Here is an 18,414-nt window from a genome sequence, read left to right as displayed (position 1 = left end):
TGAAACTGAGTGGCTCTCTCCACCTCTCTGACCGCTAACCTAATTTTCTTTCAGCCCTGGTGGCCTGGTGATACAAACAAGGCAATTTCTGGAGGCCAGGAGCAAGGGTGTATCACAAAGGAAACCTAAGGATCTATCCTTCCAGAGGTTGAAAAGATACCAGAGGCCAATGGAGCATATCAACCTCAGGTGCGGAGGCCATCAACAACTTTCCACTCTTCCCTGGGACCAAGGTCACTTTACCCATGACACTCAGAGGGGGCAGGCATGCTGGGTCTGTGTGGATGGTGCCTGAACACAAAGCCTGCCAGAAAAAGCCAGCTAGGAGGCTTAGATGCTTGTACTGAATCATGAACCTAGTACGGGGTGTGTGTGGAATCAATCTAGAACTACTAAAAATAACCAAGGCACAGCCCCCGAAGGTGGTGGGGGGAGGTGGTCAGAAGCTTACAAATATGATTCTATGGCCTATACCTACAGCAGGGAGCAGCTGAGCAGTGCCCCACTGTGGGAGCTCCCTCATTTGCATACCCGGTGGCAGCTGGGGTGCTTCATAAAGTACAGCAAGCTCCCGACTATGAAGGTAATGCTCTAATAGAGATGGAAAAGGGGCCAAGGGAAGTTAAAAGGCTTCACACGGTAGCTTAAAAAAAATTACCAGGCTCCAAAAGGTCCAAGAAGATTGCAAATGTTCCCAAACAATCACATCCATCTCCTTCACGGAGTAACCACCCTTCCCTAACCCAATGCTAACCTTTCTAGCCTCATCTGAAGTTACAGACATGTGTATTCCTAAAATATACCACACAATACAAAACACCACAGGACTTACGGGAAAACAATGAAATTAGGCGTACGGCACTAAAAACCTTTGTCAGCGTCACACACACACAAGTCAAGAATCTAACAGAACAGAAGCACACCTCTGCACATGTCAAATGGTCAGGAGATGCACAAATACTTTACAAGGTTTGCAGCTTGTGAGTTACTGGGAATTAGGGAGAATTTTTTTAAACAAAAGATGTGTATGGGTGTGGCTCATAACACACACAGTCACTGAGAAAGCTGGTAGATGTATGAGGTGTGTACTGTCTACAGTCAATGTGACTTGATTCAGCTCAGTTCTATTTTGTTTTCATCTAGTATTTCCCATAGATGAAATTATGCACAGCAAACTCAAAATCCCTGTTCAAACTGTTCCTAGTCTATCAATCCCATTGGAACAAATCATGCTTCCAAACAAGTGTTTAAAGCAGAACTGACTGTACTTTACTCTGCTACCCTGGCCTTCAGTCACCTGCTGCAGGCTCTTCCTAATAGCAGGGCCATAATCTTTTTTTTTTTTTTTTTTTTTTTAAAGATTTTATTTATTTATTTGAGAGAGAGAATGAGAGAGAGAGAGAGAGAGCATGAGAAGGGTGAGGGTCAGAGGGAGAAGCAGACTCCCTGCCGAGCAGGGAGTCCGATGCGGGACTCGATCCTGGGACTCCAGGATCATGACCTGAGCTGAAGGTAGTGGCTTAACCAACTGAGCCACCCAGGCGCCCCGAGCAGGGCCATAATCTGATCCACGCTGTCCCCTTGCCTTCAAGGGTCCCATACCCCCTCCCACTTTGGGAAACTCCTGTTCATCCTTCAAGACCTACCTCACAGGTTCCTTACCTTTCTCCTGCTCCTCCTGGTCCTAACCTAACCGTTTCTTCTCCTGTACTCAACATGGTCAACCTGACTTCAAGTCCAATACTTACCGCAGTGTCCCCTTCTCTTAGCACAAACAGGCTGACTACATTAATCATGACTTTCTTCCACTGAAATTAAACTATCAAGGCGCACCTGGGTGGTTCAGTCAGTGAAGCGTCTGCTTTTGTCTCAGGTCATGATCCCAGGGTCCTGGGATGGAGCCCCATGTCGGGCTCCCTGCTCAGTGGGGAGTCTGCTTCTCCCTCTGCCGCCCCCCCATGCTCTTTCTCTAATAAATAAAATCTTTAAAAAATTAATAAAATCTTAAAAAAAGAAATTAAACCATCAAGCTCATTAGATGCTTGACAGAGATGGCTCATTAGATGCTTGACAGAGATGAAAGAGTATTTTTGAGTTGAAAAAAAGGATGAAAAGGGGATATGGAACCTTAACATTGCAAGTAAAAATATAGTCACCATCAGGAAACAAAGGAAGATTTAAAAACAGACCATCACCATAGGAGAAAAGGAAAGAACATCTCATCTCCACAGACATAATGGCTAGAAGAGATCTCGGTGTTGTGAATTTGAGCCCCATGTTGGGTGTAGACATTACTCCAGGAAAGCCTTAGGGTCATAATTTCATTTTACACAAGAAAGCTACTGATAATACTTATTTTGAAACATTTTCAGGCCTTTCCTACCCTGCACGGTGTTGGTATGAATAATAAACTTGACAACCCTTATTTATACCCTGGGAAAAAAACCCTTCCAAAGGTATTCTGTAGCAGCACTCTCCAATCCGACCTCAGGGGCTTTCTCACACTTGAACTCTGACCTTGGGATGCAGCACTGCCTGTGCTGTGGGCCTTCCTCCTCAGAGGGAAACCTTAAAACGCCTTGCTCTACAACCCCCAAAGCCCTGCTGAGAAACAAGCTAGTTAGGAAAGGTAAGTTAGTTACAAGAGCATATATGTGAATGACACCTCGATAAAGAAGAGTCAGCCCTGTCAGATCTACAGAAGCCACCTAATCCAAGGTCAGAGAAAGATGTAGGTAAATAATTTCAAAATATGACACTGATAACTTACACACAAAGAACACACAAAGCCATGTTTATACAGCATAAAACCAATTACCTTCTGCACGCATTTGCATTCAGTAGCACCTCAAATCTTTTCCAGAAACTGGTGGGGGTATAAACTACTGGACATGAACTTTTCAACAGCCTTTTAAGTAAAAAGCCAATGGAGAACTGCCACGACTGGCAATCCCTGTCCCGAGTTTGGTCCCCAGTCCCCACCGTGGTCCAAGTCACACTTCTCTCTTCCTAACTGGTCCAGAGGCCTCTAGTCTCGCCCATCTTTCTAAGCCATCCTCACAGTACAGTGATTTTTCTAAAATGCAAATCTAACCATGTTACTTCCTTGCTTAGAACTTCATTTGTGGTTTTTCCCACGTGGTCTTAACATAAATTCTGAATTCATTAACTTGGGGCACACCAAAGACCTTTTTCCACCCGCTTCCTGCTTACCTCTCCAGTCCCGTCTCTCCCACGGTATGTATTTCAACCTCAAGGAATTTCTCTCATTCCCTCCACCCTCGCTCCTCAGTTAAACGAGGGGTTGTACCATGCCTGTTCTGTTCACGGCTCTACCCCAAGCAGAAAGCTTGGCACACAGAAGACCTCAAAAATGTACTTAGAATTTTTAAAGTACGCATCCTCAAAGGGGATGAAAAAACATCTCGTTCTTTTTATGTACAAAGCATAGATACCCATACGGTACATAAAAAGACCTACGGTATGTAAGAAGCAGCAACATTTCATGGAGAGGGCAATTAAGAAAACTCAAAGAGGTGGGGGGAGTTCATCTTAAAAAAAAAAGATTGATGAACACTGTATTAACGTAAGATTTTTAAACCTGAGTTAGAAGCTCAAGCTCAGGCAATACAAAAACCAGCAACACCACGTCTTTCTACTTGAATGTTCCCATTTCACCGGCAGCTCAGACAAAACTGAACCCAGTATGTCTCCCCACCCGTTAAAAAAAAACAACACACCACCAGTCACACAAAGCGATTCCCTTCAACGTCTCTGTCCTTCATCACCAGTGGTCCCCAAACTCCTTGTCACTGAACTTAAAGGCCTAGTCCTGCAGCCACAGGAAAAGCGAGGTTCCAGGCTAGCTCTGCCGTCAACCAGTTAGATGGCTTCATGACCTTGGGCACACCGCCTCAGTCTCCCCAACCACTCAGGCAGCCTCGGCTGAGTGCAGGACTGCGGCGCTCAGACCCTAGGTCTGGCTCCGAGACCCTGACGCAGAAGCAGAACGAAGGTATGACTGTGAACGTCGATGGGCACGGACAAGAATAAGACAAAAGCCAAAACCTCACAAAAACGGCTACCGCGGCAAGTCCAGGTTCTGAACTTTCCCCTTCTCCCTGGACCGGTCAAAGGGTGGACTGCGGTGTCCGCGGAGCACTCCGTTTCGGGTCTCCAGCCTCCCCCTGAGACCCCGCTCACTCTTCAGACTCTGCAGGCGCCCGAGGGGCGGACCGGCCGCAGGCCTCAGCGCTCCAGCGCCCCCCGCAACGACCGGAAACTGAGGACCCACTAAGCTCAGCCCCGGGTGGGCGCTCCCCCGGCCAGCCCCCGCCGCCCCCAGTGCCGTCAGCCCAGGAGGCTCCGCCACGAGGCCCGGGCGGACTCGCAGGCCAGCGATGGCTGGGCGGCGGCGCGAGCACACAAAGGAGGCGGCGTCAGCGGGGAATAAAAACCTGGCCGGGGCCTCCCCCGAACGGCCCCCACAGGCCCGCGCCCCAGGCCGCCCTGCCCGACTCCCGGAGTGACCTTGGGCGCGTCCGTCCCCCTCCCCAGCCCCGGCTTCTCTGCCTTCGCTACAACCGAGCGCCGCGGCCGCAGCCCGCCGGGGCAGCCCAGGCCCTTGGCGAGGCGCTTGCAAGCCCGTTCCCCGCGCCAAGCCGGGCGCGGACGGCCACGCGGACGACGGGGCGTGGCGGGTGAGCGGGCCCGCGGGCCCGAGGGAGGCCCGGCCGGGCGTCCGGCCCGCGCTGGCTTGGCCGCGCTACGGCGGGCCGCCGCGCCGCGGGCCTCCGCAGGCCTCGAAGCCGTCCGAATCCCGCATCCGCCCGGCCCTGGCTGGCCGCTCGCTCTCCGCGAAGCCCGACTTACCGGGAGCGGGTTTGGTGCGGCAGGAGCCGCCGCCGACGCACTCGGGCGAGGAAGCACCCCCGGAAGCCACGGAGGAGTAACCCTCAAGCAAGACGCCGCCGCCTCAACAGCGAGCCACTTCCGCTCCTGGGGCCTGGGCTCCACCCCCCACGCACTCCCATTGGCCGTCGTCCCCTCGACTCCCGCGGTCTACCGGTCCAGGAGGTATGTTTTCCAATCCTATTGGATAAGAAAACCATCTATTACAGCTTTGAACTGCGCCTGTTTCCGGCCCCGCCCACGCTCGCGAGCTCGAGCTCCCGCCTTCCCGCGAGAGTCGGGGTCTGCGCCCCTAGGTGCGCAGGGCCTCTCGGGAGTTGTGGTTTACTGGGCGACTGCCGCCGCGGGCTCCCGGCGCTCTGATCCTGGCCATGCACCGCCGGGCGACGGCGCGGAGCTGGATGTTAGTTCAGGGCAGCCTTTCCGGGGCCCGCATACCCGGGCCCACTCCCGGCCTTCTCCGGGCCTAAGTTCTCTTTCCTGTTAGCGCGGCCTTTGTGAGCAATGGCCCCGGGGTCTCTACTGCCGGCCAGAACCCGGAACTGAATCTGCACCAACTCCAGGGCGCTCGCGACTCGACGTGCCAGGCCCTGGGCGGGGCTTCCGGTCCCAGTGATCCCGGACTGCTTCCCCCGCCGGCGGTGAAGACAGGAGGGAAGCCCAGCCTCGCCCGTTCGCGGGAACCCGGAGGAGGCACTCAACCAGAGTCCCTGGGAGGGCTCTCCGGAGGAAGCGACTTCGGAGCTGGGAACTGAAAGGACTAGAAAGGAAGAGAGCGAGCTCAGAAGCGGGAGCCTGGGTGGGGAGAGATAGGCTGGCATGTGCAGGCTGCCCACTGTGCGAGGAGCAGAGTTGGGGAACAGTGGCTGTGGGGGGAGGCAAGAGCCATGTTGTGCAGGGACCAGATACCAGGTTGAGTCTGGATTATCCCGAGGGCAGTGGGTGTGGGAAAGGGAGGACTGAACCCCTGGGGGAGCACTCTGGCCCAGGACTAGTCCTGGGAAAAGGGTCATGGCCCCGGGCAGAGGCCCGGAGCTCTCTGGGGCATCTGGCATAACTCCAAGGGTTAAGAGCGTGCGGACTCTGGACCCTGCCTGCCTGAGTGTGAATCCCAGATCCACTGTTGAAGCAGGTCTCACCAGTCCCCTCACCTGGCATATGGGGATAACAGTCCAGTACCCGCCTCAGAGGGGGAAGGTGGGGAGGACCCCACCCAGAACAGCACAGGTTCAGAACCTCAGGAGAAAAGCAGGTGGTGGGTTCCTAGAGTTCAGCTGCCAGAACTGGTCTTGGACATGGATTTGGCAATAGAAAGCCTAGCTTGTCCCTCCTGTTCTGAGGGAACCCAGATCCAGGCCATGGCCATCATGGCTGGTCCCCAAACACCCTCAGGCAGTGAGGACATCACTCCAAGTGCCTCGGATGGACTTTTACTAAGAGGGGTTCTTCAACCCAGAAGATTGAGTCATGTATGGAAATGACTAAGCAGATCAAAACCAGAGAGCATTGGTGGTTTTGTGTTGAGTTTACAAGTAGTCTTTGTGTTTGATACTTATGTAATTGTAAAAGAATTTGACATGGCAGATAAATCCGATTCTGCATGAAATATGTTGAGTATTGATTTTTTTTTTTTTAAAGATTTTATTTATTTATTTGACAGAGACACAGCGAGAGAGGGAACACAAGCAGGGGGAGTGGGAGAGGGAGAAGCAGGCCTCCTGCAGAGCAGGGAGCCCGATGCGGGGCTCGATCCCAGGACCCTGGGATCATGACCTGAGCCGAAGGCAGACGCTTAACGACTGAGCCACCCAGGCGCCCCGAGTATTGATTTTGATAGTGGTTTTAAGTTGGAAGGTACAAGATATTAGTTTGTCATCAATTGTTATATTAAAGAGAATTTACAAATTTAAGAGAAATTAGACCTTTAATACAAAATTGGGAATCCTTAAATACTTGATAAGACAGACAACAAATGCTAAAAAATAAGTTTAGACTGTACATGTATAAATGCAGTTTAAAATGTTAAAGGGTGGGGCCACCTGGGTGGCGAAGTCGGTTAACTGTCCTCCTCTTGGTTTCAGCTCAGGTCATGATCTCACTGGTGGTGGGATAGAGCCCTGTGTCTGGCTCTGTGCTCAGCAGGGAGTCTGCTTGAGATTCTCTCCCTCTGTGCCCCCCCCCCCAGTGCTTGCACTCTCCCTCCCTCCGTCTTTCTCTAAAATAAAATAAATCTCAAAAAAAATGCTAAAGGGAATTTCAGCTTGTAAATGGAAGCATACACAACTAATCAAAACGATAGTTATAGATTTAAAAAATAAGATTAATAATTTGAATTTCACAACCTAAAGAAAAGCTAGGGTTTTCTATTTGTAACTTTATATTTTTTTTAAGATTTTATTTATTTCAGGGGCGCCTGGGTGGCTCAGTCATTAAGCATCTGCCTTCGGCTCGGGTCGTGATCCTGAGGTCTTGGTATCGAGCCCTGTATCGGGCTCCCTGCTCGGCGGGAAGCCTGCTTCTCCCTCTCCCACTCCCCCTGCTTGTGTTCCCTCTCTCGCTGTGTCTCTCTCTGTCAAATAAATAAAATCTTTAAAAAGATTTTATTTATTTCAGAGAGAGAGAGAGCGCGCTGGTGGGCAAGCATGAGCGGGGAGGGGGGGGCAGAGGGAGAGGCAGGCTCCCCACTGGGCAGGGAGCTCCATGCGGGGCTCCATCCCAGGACCCCGGGAAATGACCTGAGCTGAAGGCAGATGCTTAACGGGCTGAGCGACCCAGGTGCCTCTCTATTTGTAACTTTAATACATCACATTAAAGATGTAATGTTGAGGGGCGCCTGGGTGGCTCAGTCAGTTGAGTGTCCAACCCTTGATTTCAGCTCAGGTCATGATCTCAGGGTCGTGACCTTCAAGTTCTTTCCGAACTTCATTTGACATTGAACTTGGGGTGTGAACATCCCTGGCTCCCTCACAGCTAATGCCTCTGGCCCTGAATGTTTCCAGCTCAGAGAAAAGACTGGAACTTTGGTGCTTCCAAGTGCCATACAGCTAATGTAGATTCCTGGGCATCAGCCCAGAACCTGAATCTCTGTGGATGAGGTCGGAGAATCTGCTTTTTACTATTTGCAAAGAACCTCTAGCCAAGTGAGTTTCAGGTACTGTCAATGAGGGTCTTCTGGCTGCACTTACGCAGAAAATACACTGAAGCAGAATGTCAATTCCCTGGGTGGTCCAGAGAGCGCTTTCTCAGCATCAGCTGGACCTGGCTTCTCTTGGCTGGCCCTCTTTCCAGGGGCAGTTTGACTCTCTCTCAAAGGGCTCATGAAGGGGGTGCCTGGGTGGCTCAGTCTGTTAAGTGTTCGACTCTCGGTTTTAGCTCAGGTCATGATCTCAGGGTTGTGGGATCAAGCCCCATGTCCAGCTCCGGATGCTCCCCCCTCCCAAAATAAATAAAAACAATTTTTTTTTTTTTAAAAAGGCTCTTGCATGTAGGGGGAAGCCTCAGTAAATGAAGGCCAGTTAGCTGCTACCTCTGAACAAACCTCAAAGCTCAGTGCTTTGAACAAACAGGCATTTATTGTTAATGACTCTACAAGTTAGTGGGGGCAGGGGGAGGGTTCAGGTTCTGGCTGGCCTCACATGTTGGGTTCTGCTGGTTTGTAGTACGAGTGAGGATGGCTTCTGCTGGGACAACTGGCTGACCTCATATAGTGTCTCATCCCAGCAGGCCACCCTGGACATGCTCACATTGGGGCTGGGCAGGGTTCCAAGAGAACAAGAGGGAGCTCCAAGGCCACATGAGGCCCGGCTTCAGAACTAGCACACAGCCACTTTTGCTGCACCCTATTGGCCAACACAAGTCAGCCCAGATTCAAGGACTGAGGGAAACAGACTGCCTCTTAGTGGGAGGTCACGAGGCAGGGGACCTGGATACTGGAGACATTTTGCCATCAATCTAGAACATAAGGCCTGCCCTCAGGCCACAGCCTCAGGGGATGGCCCAAGGCCTATTCCCCCTCAGGTTGGTATGGAGCACAAGCTCCAGGTACTCTGAGCAGCTGCCCAGTCCAAGAGGGCAGTTAGGGACGTTGGTGTGCCCTGCCAACCACCATCATTGCGAATAGCACCTCCCCGCTTCTGCTCGAGAAGCCAGTTGGAGAGGTGAAGGGTTGTTCTCCCCTCCTCCTGCCACGGTGCTTGCTTTGGGCACCGATAAAGACCTTCCCCCACTGCAGGAACTGGCTCCTCAGAGCTTGTTCAATTCAGGCCAGTGAGACTGGAGCAGATGTTCACACAAGGCCTTGAGGACAGACAACCCTCCTGAGAGAGCCACCAGGGAGAGATGACCCTTCTCCCTCGATTTCGTGAGGCTGGAACTGCTACCAGCTTGAAGACCAAACTCCTGCATCAGGCATGTCCTGAAGCCCACCCCACCTTTGGACTGCCAGTTACAGGAGTTAATAGTTCATCCTTTGAAACTCTCAGAGCTCCTGAGGGACTCTGGACAGGTCATCATCAATGTATTTCCTTGATATCAAATGAAATGGGTTTGAATCACATGTAACACAGGATATAAGAAATGTCACATTTGGTTTCTTTAAATGAAATTTAATCTGCCCCCAGCTTTTTTGACAGGGAGGTAGGAAATTTCTTTCTATTGACCTGGGTAAGTCCTGCGTTTCTGACACTGTTCAAAATACTGGGGGAGAACGCTTGTGTTCAGTCTGTTGTCTTACTTCAAAATGCCCATGTTCCTGGTTGGAATGTGCCCTGGGGTCCAGCCTCCCTCTCTGAGGTGTCATCTCCCCCGCAGACCCAAGGAGGATGTCAGCTTTGGGGGCATCTCTCTCCTGGACACCTACCTACTTGGCTGTTTCCAGCCCCTCCCCCACGGCCTTGCCCAGACTCTGTGCTTCCTGGAGCTGCACACCTTGTGCTTCCAATCATGAATCTGCATTTCCCCAGCATGCTTTCGCTGGGTCAGCCTGTCCGCAAGGTCATGCCCTCTCCAGCCTGGCGCTGGATCCAGAGGAACCAAGAAAATGAATGTGTCCTTGTCTGGGCTCATGCCCACTGTCTCCAGTCATGTTCCTTTGGTGTTGCTGGAGAAGGCTGGGTGGTGCTCTAAAATCATGCAGACTTAGCTTTGGGTGAAGGCTTTTGGGGCTGGTTACTTTACCTCTTTGAGGACTCCTGGCCTCATCAGCAGAATGGGGGTAGGGGACAGTTCCTACATCCCCATGGGCCCCCTCCCCCGCTACGGCCGCAGTGAGGTTTGCTGGAGATAAGTCAGGAGATAGCCCATTTCCCAGGGGCTCAAGCATCCTGGCCCCTTCAACCAAACTCACGCGCACAACCACACAGGTTAAGCCGTCAGACTCCGGGCAGAGGGGGGATTCCAAGTTTTCACGCGCAGAGGTGGCTCTGGGAGCTCTGAGGGGGGCGCGGCTAATGCTGTGCCCTGGGCCCTAGGTGAGGGCTAGGATCTAGGCAAGGGTGGCCAGATTTCCCATATAAAATACAGGACACCCAGATACGTTTGAATTGCCGGTAAAAAGCGGATACTTTTTTGAGCGTGTTTGTCCCAGGCAATAACTGGGCGTCTTACATTTTATACCGCAGCCCCGTTCTGGGCGGGGGGCTCCGCGGCGGCTGAGCGCGCGGAAGCGGGCGAAGGGGCCGAGGGAGAGGACTCGGCGCGGGCGGGCTGCGCGGGGCTGGGGCTGTGCCCGGCGCGGTCAGGAGGCCTCCAGGCGGCGCCCGTGCCCGCGGGCCGAGCTCAGCAGCAGCGCCCGCAGCCGGCGCTCCCGGCTCCGCTGCAGCTCCTGCCAGTGCCGCTCCTCCAGGTGCGCCTGCGGACGGGCCCTCGGCGAGGTCGGCGCCCTGCGCCCCTGCGCCCCCACCCACGACCCCCCGCCCCCCGCCCCCCGAGGACACCGGGCCCCCCGCCTCCCCGCCAGCTCCCGGAGCTCACCCATGGCTTAGGGCGCGCGGGGCCCGGCGCCGACACCGGCTTCAGGGCCGCCTGCGTGCGGCGGCGCTCCGCCACCTTCTCTTGGATCTGGCGCTGCAGCTCCAGCACGCGCTCGTCGCGGGACGGCGTCCCCGGGGCCGCACACCGGGCTTTCCTCTCCTCCCACCTGGGCGGGCGACAGCGCGGCCTGAGGCGGGGCCCTGGCCGCGGGTTACCGGGGGTGTTTCAGGAGCAGGGCGAGAGGCTCTCCAAGGACCGCTGGGGGCCGGCGCCCCGGCGCCACTATCTGTTCGCTCTTTGCACGTAACGTTATAAAAATGTACCCCGTGTCTATTAGCTACGGAGGTATCTGGAGCAAAAAGTGAAGACCCTCTCTGACCTTGTGCTCTCCTTGCCACTCTTGCCTAGGGGCAACAGCTGCTAATAGAGCTTTGCAAATCTCTATCATACTAGGCCATTTTTCCTTCCAAAATGAGGTCTCACTCTCCAGACTGTTCCCTGATGGCTTTGGGTTAAGTGCACATCAGGGCACCGCCAGGCAGACTGCCCACGAAAAGGGTCCCGGTGAATCAATGCCATGAGGTCTGGCTGCACGCCGAGGGCTCCAGGAGCCTCGTTAGCAGGTTTGGATCCTTGGAGGCTCCCCAGCACCAACCAGACTGCACGTGGGGCCTATCAGGCTGAGTCTGGAAGTGGTGAAGTCTCCCAGGTGCCTGCCACCTTGGGGACCTGCTGGGTGGCCAGCCAGCCTTGCCTGGACAGCCCCCACAGTTGCCATGACCTCCTCAAATTGTAACCTGAGCAGCAGTCGCTCAGGATCAATAGTGATGGCTTTTGTGACAGTCCTCCCTTCTGTCCACCCCACCCCAGTTACACACTTTCTCTGGAGCCCTGGGTGCCAGACCCTGAACCAGGCTATGCTATGACAGGGCTGCCACCTGACCCAGGGGGGTGACCATGCTGCCACGGGACAGACGCATGGGGCTGGAAAAGCCACCACAGTGTTCCCAAAAAAAAGGGGTACGTGTGCACGTGCTCTCCATTAAAAGAGAGAAGTCAAGTCAAGATGCCTGACAATCAAATGCTATGTGTGAATCTCAGCCAGGTTCTGGTTTAAAAAGAAAAAAAAAAGACAATTACAGCAAACAATCTTTTAAAACTATAGCAGACAGTCTTGGGACCCTAGGGAAACATGAATACGGAGAGGATATTTAGATGATGGGAATTTTTGTTGAAATATCTAGTTGTGTAATCGTGCTGTGGTTATGCAGGAACATGTCTTTTTTTCAGAAGTTGCACACCAAAGTGTTCAGGAGTGAAGAGTGTCTGATGTCTGCAACTACTTCCAGATGGTTCTTTAGGGACAGATAAGTGGCTAGCTAGATGGAACACATGGCAAAGGTCGTACTCGTGACCTACATGGGAACATTTTGCATCCAAGCCCTCACTGCACGATTTTTTCACATCTGAAAATGATCTAATAAAATAGTTGGGGTGGGAGAAGCTATTGCAAGGAAACTGCAGGAGGGCGGTGTGTTGTTGCAGGGAGAACCCGCCCGGGAGGAGGCTCGCTGCGTGCTCCTGCCAGAGACGCCTGCCCCGGGGACCACCAGTACCGACCTCAAGGCCGCAGACCTCCCCATGGCCGCGCGGCACAGTGAGATCTGCTCCACCGTATTCTGCAGTTCCTGGCTTCTGGCGCGCTTGCCCTGGATGATCTGGTCTCGCTTCTCTTCCTCTTCGCGCCGCTGGGTCTCCTTGAGCAGGGCCAGCCGCTCGCGAAGCTCCACCACAGACATCTCCCCTTCCAGGCCATACCCAGGGATCTGCAGGGTGATGGGGAGAGCCGAAGCTGGGAGTCAGGCCCATGCCCAGCCTGCAGGGCTGTCTCCCGTGCCCTGACGTGTCTTCTGCCCCGGCACTGGTGCCCCTCCCCCAAGTTCCCTCGGTCTGGCCCCTGTGCCCAGGAGACCTCCTTCCCTCTGCTCAGTAGCCCTGTGGAACATGTCTGCCATTCAGCCTCTCCAGCCTGGACCCCACTCTGGTGACTGCACATCGCAGCTGGGTGCCCTGTAGGCGCCTCTACTGGGGTAGGGCCCAAACGGAGCTCACTGCTGTCTCCCCAAGCCAGGCCCCGGGGGCCTGGGCTGAGTGCCCTCTGGACTTCCCACATCCCCTGGGGTCAGGCCCAGTTCCCAGACCAGCTGCCGTGGCCCTTCCAGGCCGGCTCCCGCCTCACCAGATGCCAGCCTGGCTTCTCCTGGTTCTTCCCACACAGGCTTCCAGAGACCAGTGCTCTCCTCCCAGCCTCTGCGCATCCAGCCTCTGCGCACCTGCGCTGTCCTTACACTGCCCTGCCCGCCTGGGCCTGGGGAGTCCTGCGACCGCCTTCAACCTGTTGAAGCCTAGCTTGTGAAGCCTACCTTGCCCCCTCCCAGGGCTCCTGGGCTCTGGCCCCCGGAGGTCACAGAGGTCTCCCTGACAGGACTGTGAAGTCTTGGGCCAGCCCTAGGCCTGGCGCGTGGCAGGTGCAGCATCCACAGCTGGGCGTGCCACTCATGCCGGGTGGACCTTGGCTTGGGACCAGTGGGAATTGTGGACATGCCCTCCCATGGCAGTGCCAGGCTCCCCTAGGACAGGCCGTGTCCTTACCTGGGTCAGGTCCACGAGCTTGCCCTTGCGCACGGGCTGGGTCTCCAGGGCTCGAAGTTGGGAGACGAGCTCGCAGCGCTCCTTCTGCTCCTCCTTGGCTGCCTGTGCAGTGCGCTGCAGCAGCTCCCGGCTCTCCTCTATCACCTCCTGAACTTGGGGGCCAAGCAGGGTGCTGAGGGGCTCGGAGGGCAGCCGGCCCAGCCCCAGCCTTCCCTTGAGGGCAGCTGGGCTGTTGCCAACCACAGTGGCTCACTTGGGGCCGGAAGCCGGCCTGGGACCTGAGCTGGGGTGGGGGGGGTTGGCAGAGCTGGGCATGGCCTCATGGTACCGGGCCCCCCGCTGTACCTATCTGCCTTCGGCCCTTCAGGAGCTTCATCTGCGCCAGCTTAACATTCTTCTGCACCTCTGTCACCTGCTCCACCAGCTCCTTCATGGACCTTTCCTCCCGGAGGCGCCTCTCAGCACACTGCTGCTTCAGCTCAGCCATCTGCTGACAGCCAACCCAGCATGGTCAGAGCTGGAGGTGCCCCCTAGAGCAGGCCTGTTCCCCCCCACCCCCCACCGCCGTCTGCCCCAGCCCCAAGAGCAGCATGAGGTCGGAGAGCAGAACCTGTCCCTGACCCCGAGTCACCTTGGAACCCGGATCTAAGCTCATCAGCTCCTGGGAGTCCCCTGGAGGTCAGGGCCTACTGGGGAGGTTCCACCTCATATCCCCCCTTCCTCCACTGTAGTCCTGGGGAAACCAAGTCAGAGCCACTGGGTTTGCCCTGAAGCCCACCCACCCCTGGACTCCAGCTGAGAGAGGAGGGCACTCATTGCTTGGAAGCCCTGCGGAGCACAGCACATGCCAGCCCCCTGGGCAGCCTCAGGCTTCTGTCACATGAGCCCCCAGGCATGTCCTGCTGGTCACCCCGCTCTCTTCTTTCTCATGGTGCCTCGTTAGTGAAGACTCTTAAACGACGGAACAGGGGCAGTTTTGCCACTTGGACGCATGTGACTGGAACCCTCCCGTGTGTCCAGGTGCTTCTCGCCTCTTTGGCCCTGCGCTGCATTCATTCGCCTCGTAAGGAGATGTCCCGAATCGTAGCTGGCTTATTTTTGCGGCTGTATGTTTGGGGGACTATATCACAAAGCTTTCATCCATTCTACTGTGGATGGACATTGCAGATTGCTTCCAGTTTGGTGCTATGGTGAACAATTCAGAATACTATTTTTAGTCCTCAAGACGCTGTAAGGCACAGCGTGGGGTTTACACCTCCATCACTGGCCCAGGGTGGCCACGGAGCTAGCGAACTCCCAGCCCTGGCCGCCTGTGCAATGGGGGGCTCATCTTCAGCTGCACAGTAAGCGGGAATCAGCCTGCAGGCAGCTTGGACTTCAGGCTTAGAGACGGCGACACGAAGTAATCGTTCTGTAATACAATTTGCTGGCGTGCATAAAAAATGGCTCTTGACCATCCCTTTCGATTTATACCATAAAGTAAGGAAGTGCTCACACAGCAAAAGGACAGAGGGCAGTCAGAGGGACACAGGGGCCAACCTGAAAGAGCCCCCAAAGCCAGAGCTTGCAGCAAAATCAATACCGTCCTATTGGGTGATAACACAAAGTGTAAAACAAATATTCATGAGTCCCCACTGAAAGAAGTGATTGAATATATAAGTAAGTGAGGGAGAAGAGAGGAGTCCTCCGGGCAGAAGAATTCTCAGTAGGTGCCCACTCCTTGAGTGTGGGCTTTGCTTAGAGACCCCCTTCTGTGGAGTTCCGAATGGTGGGGGGAGACAATGGCAGTGGAGAGACCTGGCAGGCACGACCTTGGCCACGGGACCAAGGTCAACATCACAGGGATGAGTCTGTTGAAAGCAGATGCCCTTGAGAGAGTGTGATGAGAAGATCACTTTGCTTCTGCAGTCTTGCTCCCAAAACCCACAACCCCGGTCTAACCATGAGAAGAGCATCAGACACGTCTCCACCCAGGGGCATTCTACAGGACACCTGACCAGCTCTCCTCCAAACTGTCAAGGTCATCAAAAACAAGGAAAGTCTGAGAAACTGTGACAGCCAAGAAGAGTCTGAGACATGACCTTTATTTTATTTTATTTTAAAGATTTATTTATTTGACAGAGAGAGAGAGCGAGAGAAGGAACACAAGCAGGGGGAGTGGGAGAGGGAGAAGCAGGTTTCCTGCTGAGCAGGGAGCCAGATGCGGGGCTCGATCCCAGGACCCCGGGAACATGACCTGAGCCGAAGGCAGATGCTTAACGACTGAGCCACCCAGGCGCCCCTGAGACATGACCTTTAAATGTAACATGGGCTCCTGGGACAGGAAAAGGGCATTTGTGTGGGGGAAAAAAAAACGAGCTCAAATCCTAAGGAGGTGTGGAGTTTAGTGAAGAGTCATGTACCAATGTTAGCTACTTAGCTGTGACAAATATCCCATGGTGCAGTGGGCCAGTGTCTCCCCCAAATTCACATCTACCTGGAACCTCAGAATGTGATCTCATGTCCAATTAGCTGAGGATCTAAAGATGAAATCATCCTGGATTTAGGGTGGGCCCTAAATCCCATGACAAGTGTTCCTAAGAAGAGGAGAGGACACAGAGAGATGTGGACGCATGACACATGACTGTGTGAGGATGAAGGCAGAGATTGGGGTGAGACCGCCACATACCACAGAGTTCCTGGGGTCACCAGCAACTGGAAGAGGCAAAGAAGGATCCTCTCTGAGGAGCTTAGCAGAGAGCATAGCCCCGCTGCCACCTTCCTTGACCTTGGACCTGGGGCCTCCAGAACTGTGATCTGAGCCCTCCGGGCCGTGGGGCTTTGTTGTGGCAGCCCTGGAGACCTGGTGTGGTGCTGGAAGATGTCACCAGCAGGGAACGCTCTGCACTATCTTTGCAACTTTTCTGTAACTCTTAAAAAACTGTTCCAAAATAAAATCGTATTTTTAAAAGTACTTTCGAAAACTTGGTAATAAATGGAAAAATGCTCATGTGGAAATATGAGGTGAAAAGAGGTGGGCTACCAAAATCTGCGAGGGGTCTTATCTCACGTGAGTAAAGTACAGACAAAACCCGAACGAACCCTGGGCGAGGAGGCCCGCCCTGCGGGGTCCCCAGGCCCCAGCCAGGCTGCATCTCAGGGACAGCACAGACATAGCTCGGGGACAGCTAGGAGGGAGGAGAAGAGGCAGCATCTCCTGGCTCTCCATAAATGTGCCTGCAACAAAGGGGTGGGCAGTGCAGGGCCAAGGACAAGGCCGAAGCTGGGGAGGAAGACACACAGGACTTGGGGCACCTAGGGGCTCAGTCGCTTAAGCATCTGCCTTTGGCTCGGGTCATGATCGCGGGCCCCTGGGATCGAGCCCCACGTCGGGTTCCCTGCTCAGCGGGGAGCCTGCTTCTCCCTCTCCCTCTGCTGCTCCCCCTGCTTGTGCTCTGTCTCTGTCTCAAATAAATCAGTAAAATATTAAAAAAAAAAAAAAAGCCACAGAAGACTAAGTGCCGTCTCTGCCTGGACCAGCTCTGCTACCTCAGGCCCTGCCAGCATCTACGCCGGTGAATGAAGACAGGGGTACCCACCACCTCAGCCCCTCCAGAGGGGTGCAGAGGGCAGGGCGGCGGGAAGGGCTCCCGTGGGCCAGGCTGTAGCCATGGAACCTCTGACCAGCTGAGGCAAAAGTTCCAGTTAATGCTCTAAGAGTCATCATCCAATAGGAACAATACAAGAGAAATTGAAATCCCTTTCTCTTCAAATATTTAGTGCTGTCTAATCTGCCTAATATATTTATATAAAGCTATTAGTCACGTAAATGCATGTAACTGCAATTCCAGGATGGGGAAGGAAATGTCAGAGGATACCATGTGGCAACCTGCCTTCCCCCCCCCCCCAGCAGTAACAAGAGTCGTGTCATCATAGGCCTGGTGGAAAGTGAGGACCCAAGTGGTGTGGAGACCTCTCCTGACATGCTTGCCATGTGACAGTGGAGGCCAAATGGGGAGCCGGTGTAAGGTACTCCCACCTTTGCCAGGCAGGGAGGTATGCAGGCAGGTCTAGCCAGAGCTCTTGCAAAGTAATGAGGAACCCCCCACGCAGGGGTCAACAAAGGCCACCCAGGGAGTCTGGATTGCTAGGCCCACCTGGAAGTAATATGGCAGCTCCCCATCTTCCCCTACCTGTTTGAGAGGGAGCCAGCCAAGACAAGGGTTTAAATAAGATCCAGAGTCCCATAATATCCAAATGTTTGGGTTTCAGTAAAAAAAATCACTCATCATACCGAAAGCCAGGATGATGTCAAGCTGAATGCAGACAATAAATGCTGAGATGACAAAGATGCTAGGTTTGACAAAGATTTTTAAAGAAGCCATTATAGAAATGCTTCAATGGCAATTATGAACATGTTTGAGACAAATGAAAAAAATAGTTTCAGCAAAGAAATAAAGCCTTAGCAAAGAAATAGAAGACATAAAGAAAAAACAAATGGAAATTTTAGAACTAAAAACCATAATAGATGAAATAGAAAATTCAATGGGTAGCTTCACTGGCAGATGGAGGGAAGGAGTAAAGAATCTGTGAACTTGAAGGTAAAACAGTGGAGAGAAATCGCCCAATCTGAACGTAACAGAGAAAAGAGGCTGAATGAGCAAAACCTCAAGGACCTGTGGGACAATCAAAAACATCTATCACTCCTGTCATCAGAGTCCCAGGAAAGAGGAAACAGGATGAAGAGGAAAAAGTACTTCAGAAAGTCATGGCTAAAACTTCCCAAATTTGGCAAAAGACATAAGCCTAGAAATTCAAGAAGCTCAGTGAACCCCAAAGATGCCTACACTGAGACATATTGTAATTAAATTTCTGAAAACTAAAGGCAAAAAAAAAATCTTG

At 53.6% G+C, this 18,414-nt stretch overlaps 2 protein-coding genes across 3 annotated transcripts in view; both read right to left on the bottom strand.

Annotated features, from left to right (window-relative positions):
* The window catches only part of RNF4 (ring finger protein 4), a 34,156-nt gene extending 29,125 nt beyond the window's left edge, over positions 1-5,031 (bottom strand). The window contains exon 1 of one of the 2 annotated variants that reach the window (XM_078068306.1): positions 4,873-5,031. The gene's annotated coding sequence lies outside the window, so the exon portion shown is untranslated. The remainder of the gene's footprint in view (positions 1-4,872) is intronic. The other variant, XM_036106364.2, reaches the window with a different exon arrangement.
* Positions 5,032-10,645: 5,614 nt separating this feature from the next.
* The window catches only part of CFAP99 (cilia and flagella associated protein 99), a 39,829-nt gene continuing 32,060 nt past the window's right edge, over positions 10,646-18,414 (bottom strand). The window contains exons 12-16 of the mRNA XM_036106365.2: positions 13,879-14,020; positions 13,534-13,685; positions 12,502-12,707; positions 10,882-11,047; positions 10,646-10,759 (exon numbers count right to left, since the gene is read on the bottom strand). Of these exons, the coding sequence (XP_035962258.1) occupies positions 10,646-10,759; positions 10,882-11,047; positions 12,502-12,707; positions 13,534-13,685; positions 13,879-14,020 (780 nt within the window). The remainder of the gene's footprint in view (positions 10,760-10,881; positions 11,048-12,501; positions 12,708-13,533; positions 13,686-13,878; positions 14,021-18,414) is intronic.

Source organism: Halichoerus grypus, chromosome 3, assembly GCF_964656455.1.
Source record: "Halichoerus grypus chromosome 3, mHalGry1.hap1.1, whole genome shotgun sequence".
NCBI lineage: Eukaryota > Metazoa > Chordata > Mammalia > Carnivora > Phocidae > Halichoerus > Halichoerus grypus.
Note: the sequence above shows the minus strand (reverse complement) of the source record. Positions and strands in the feature narration are given on the sequence as shown.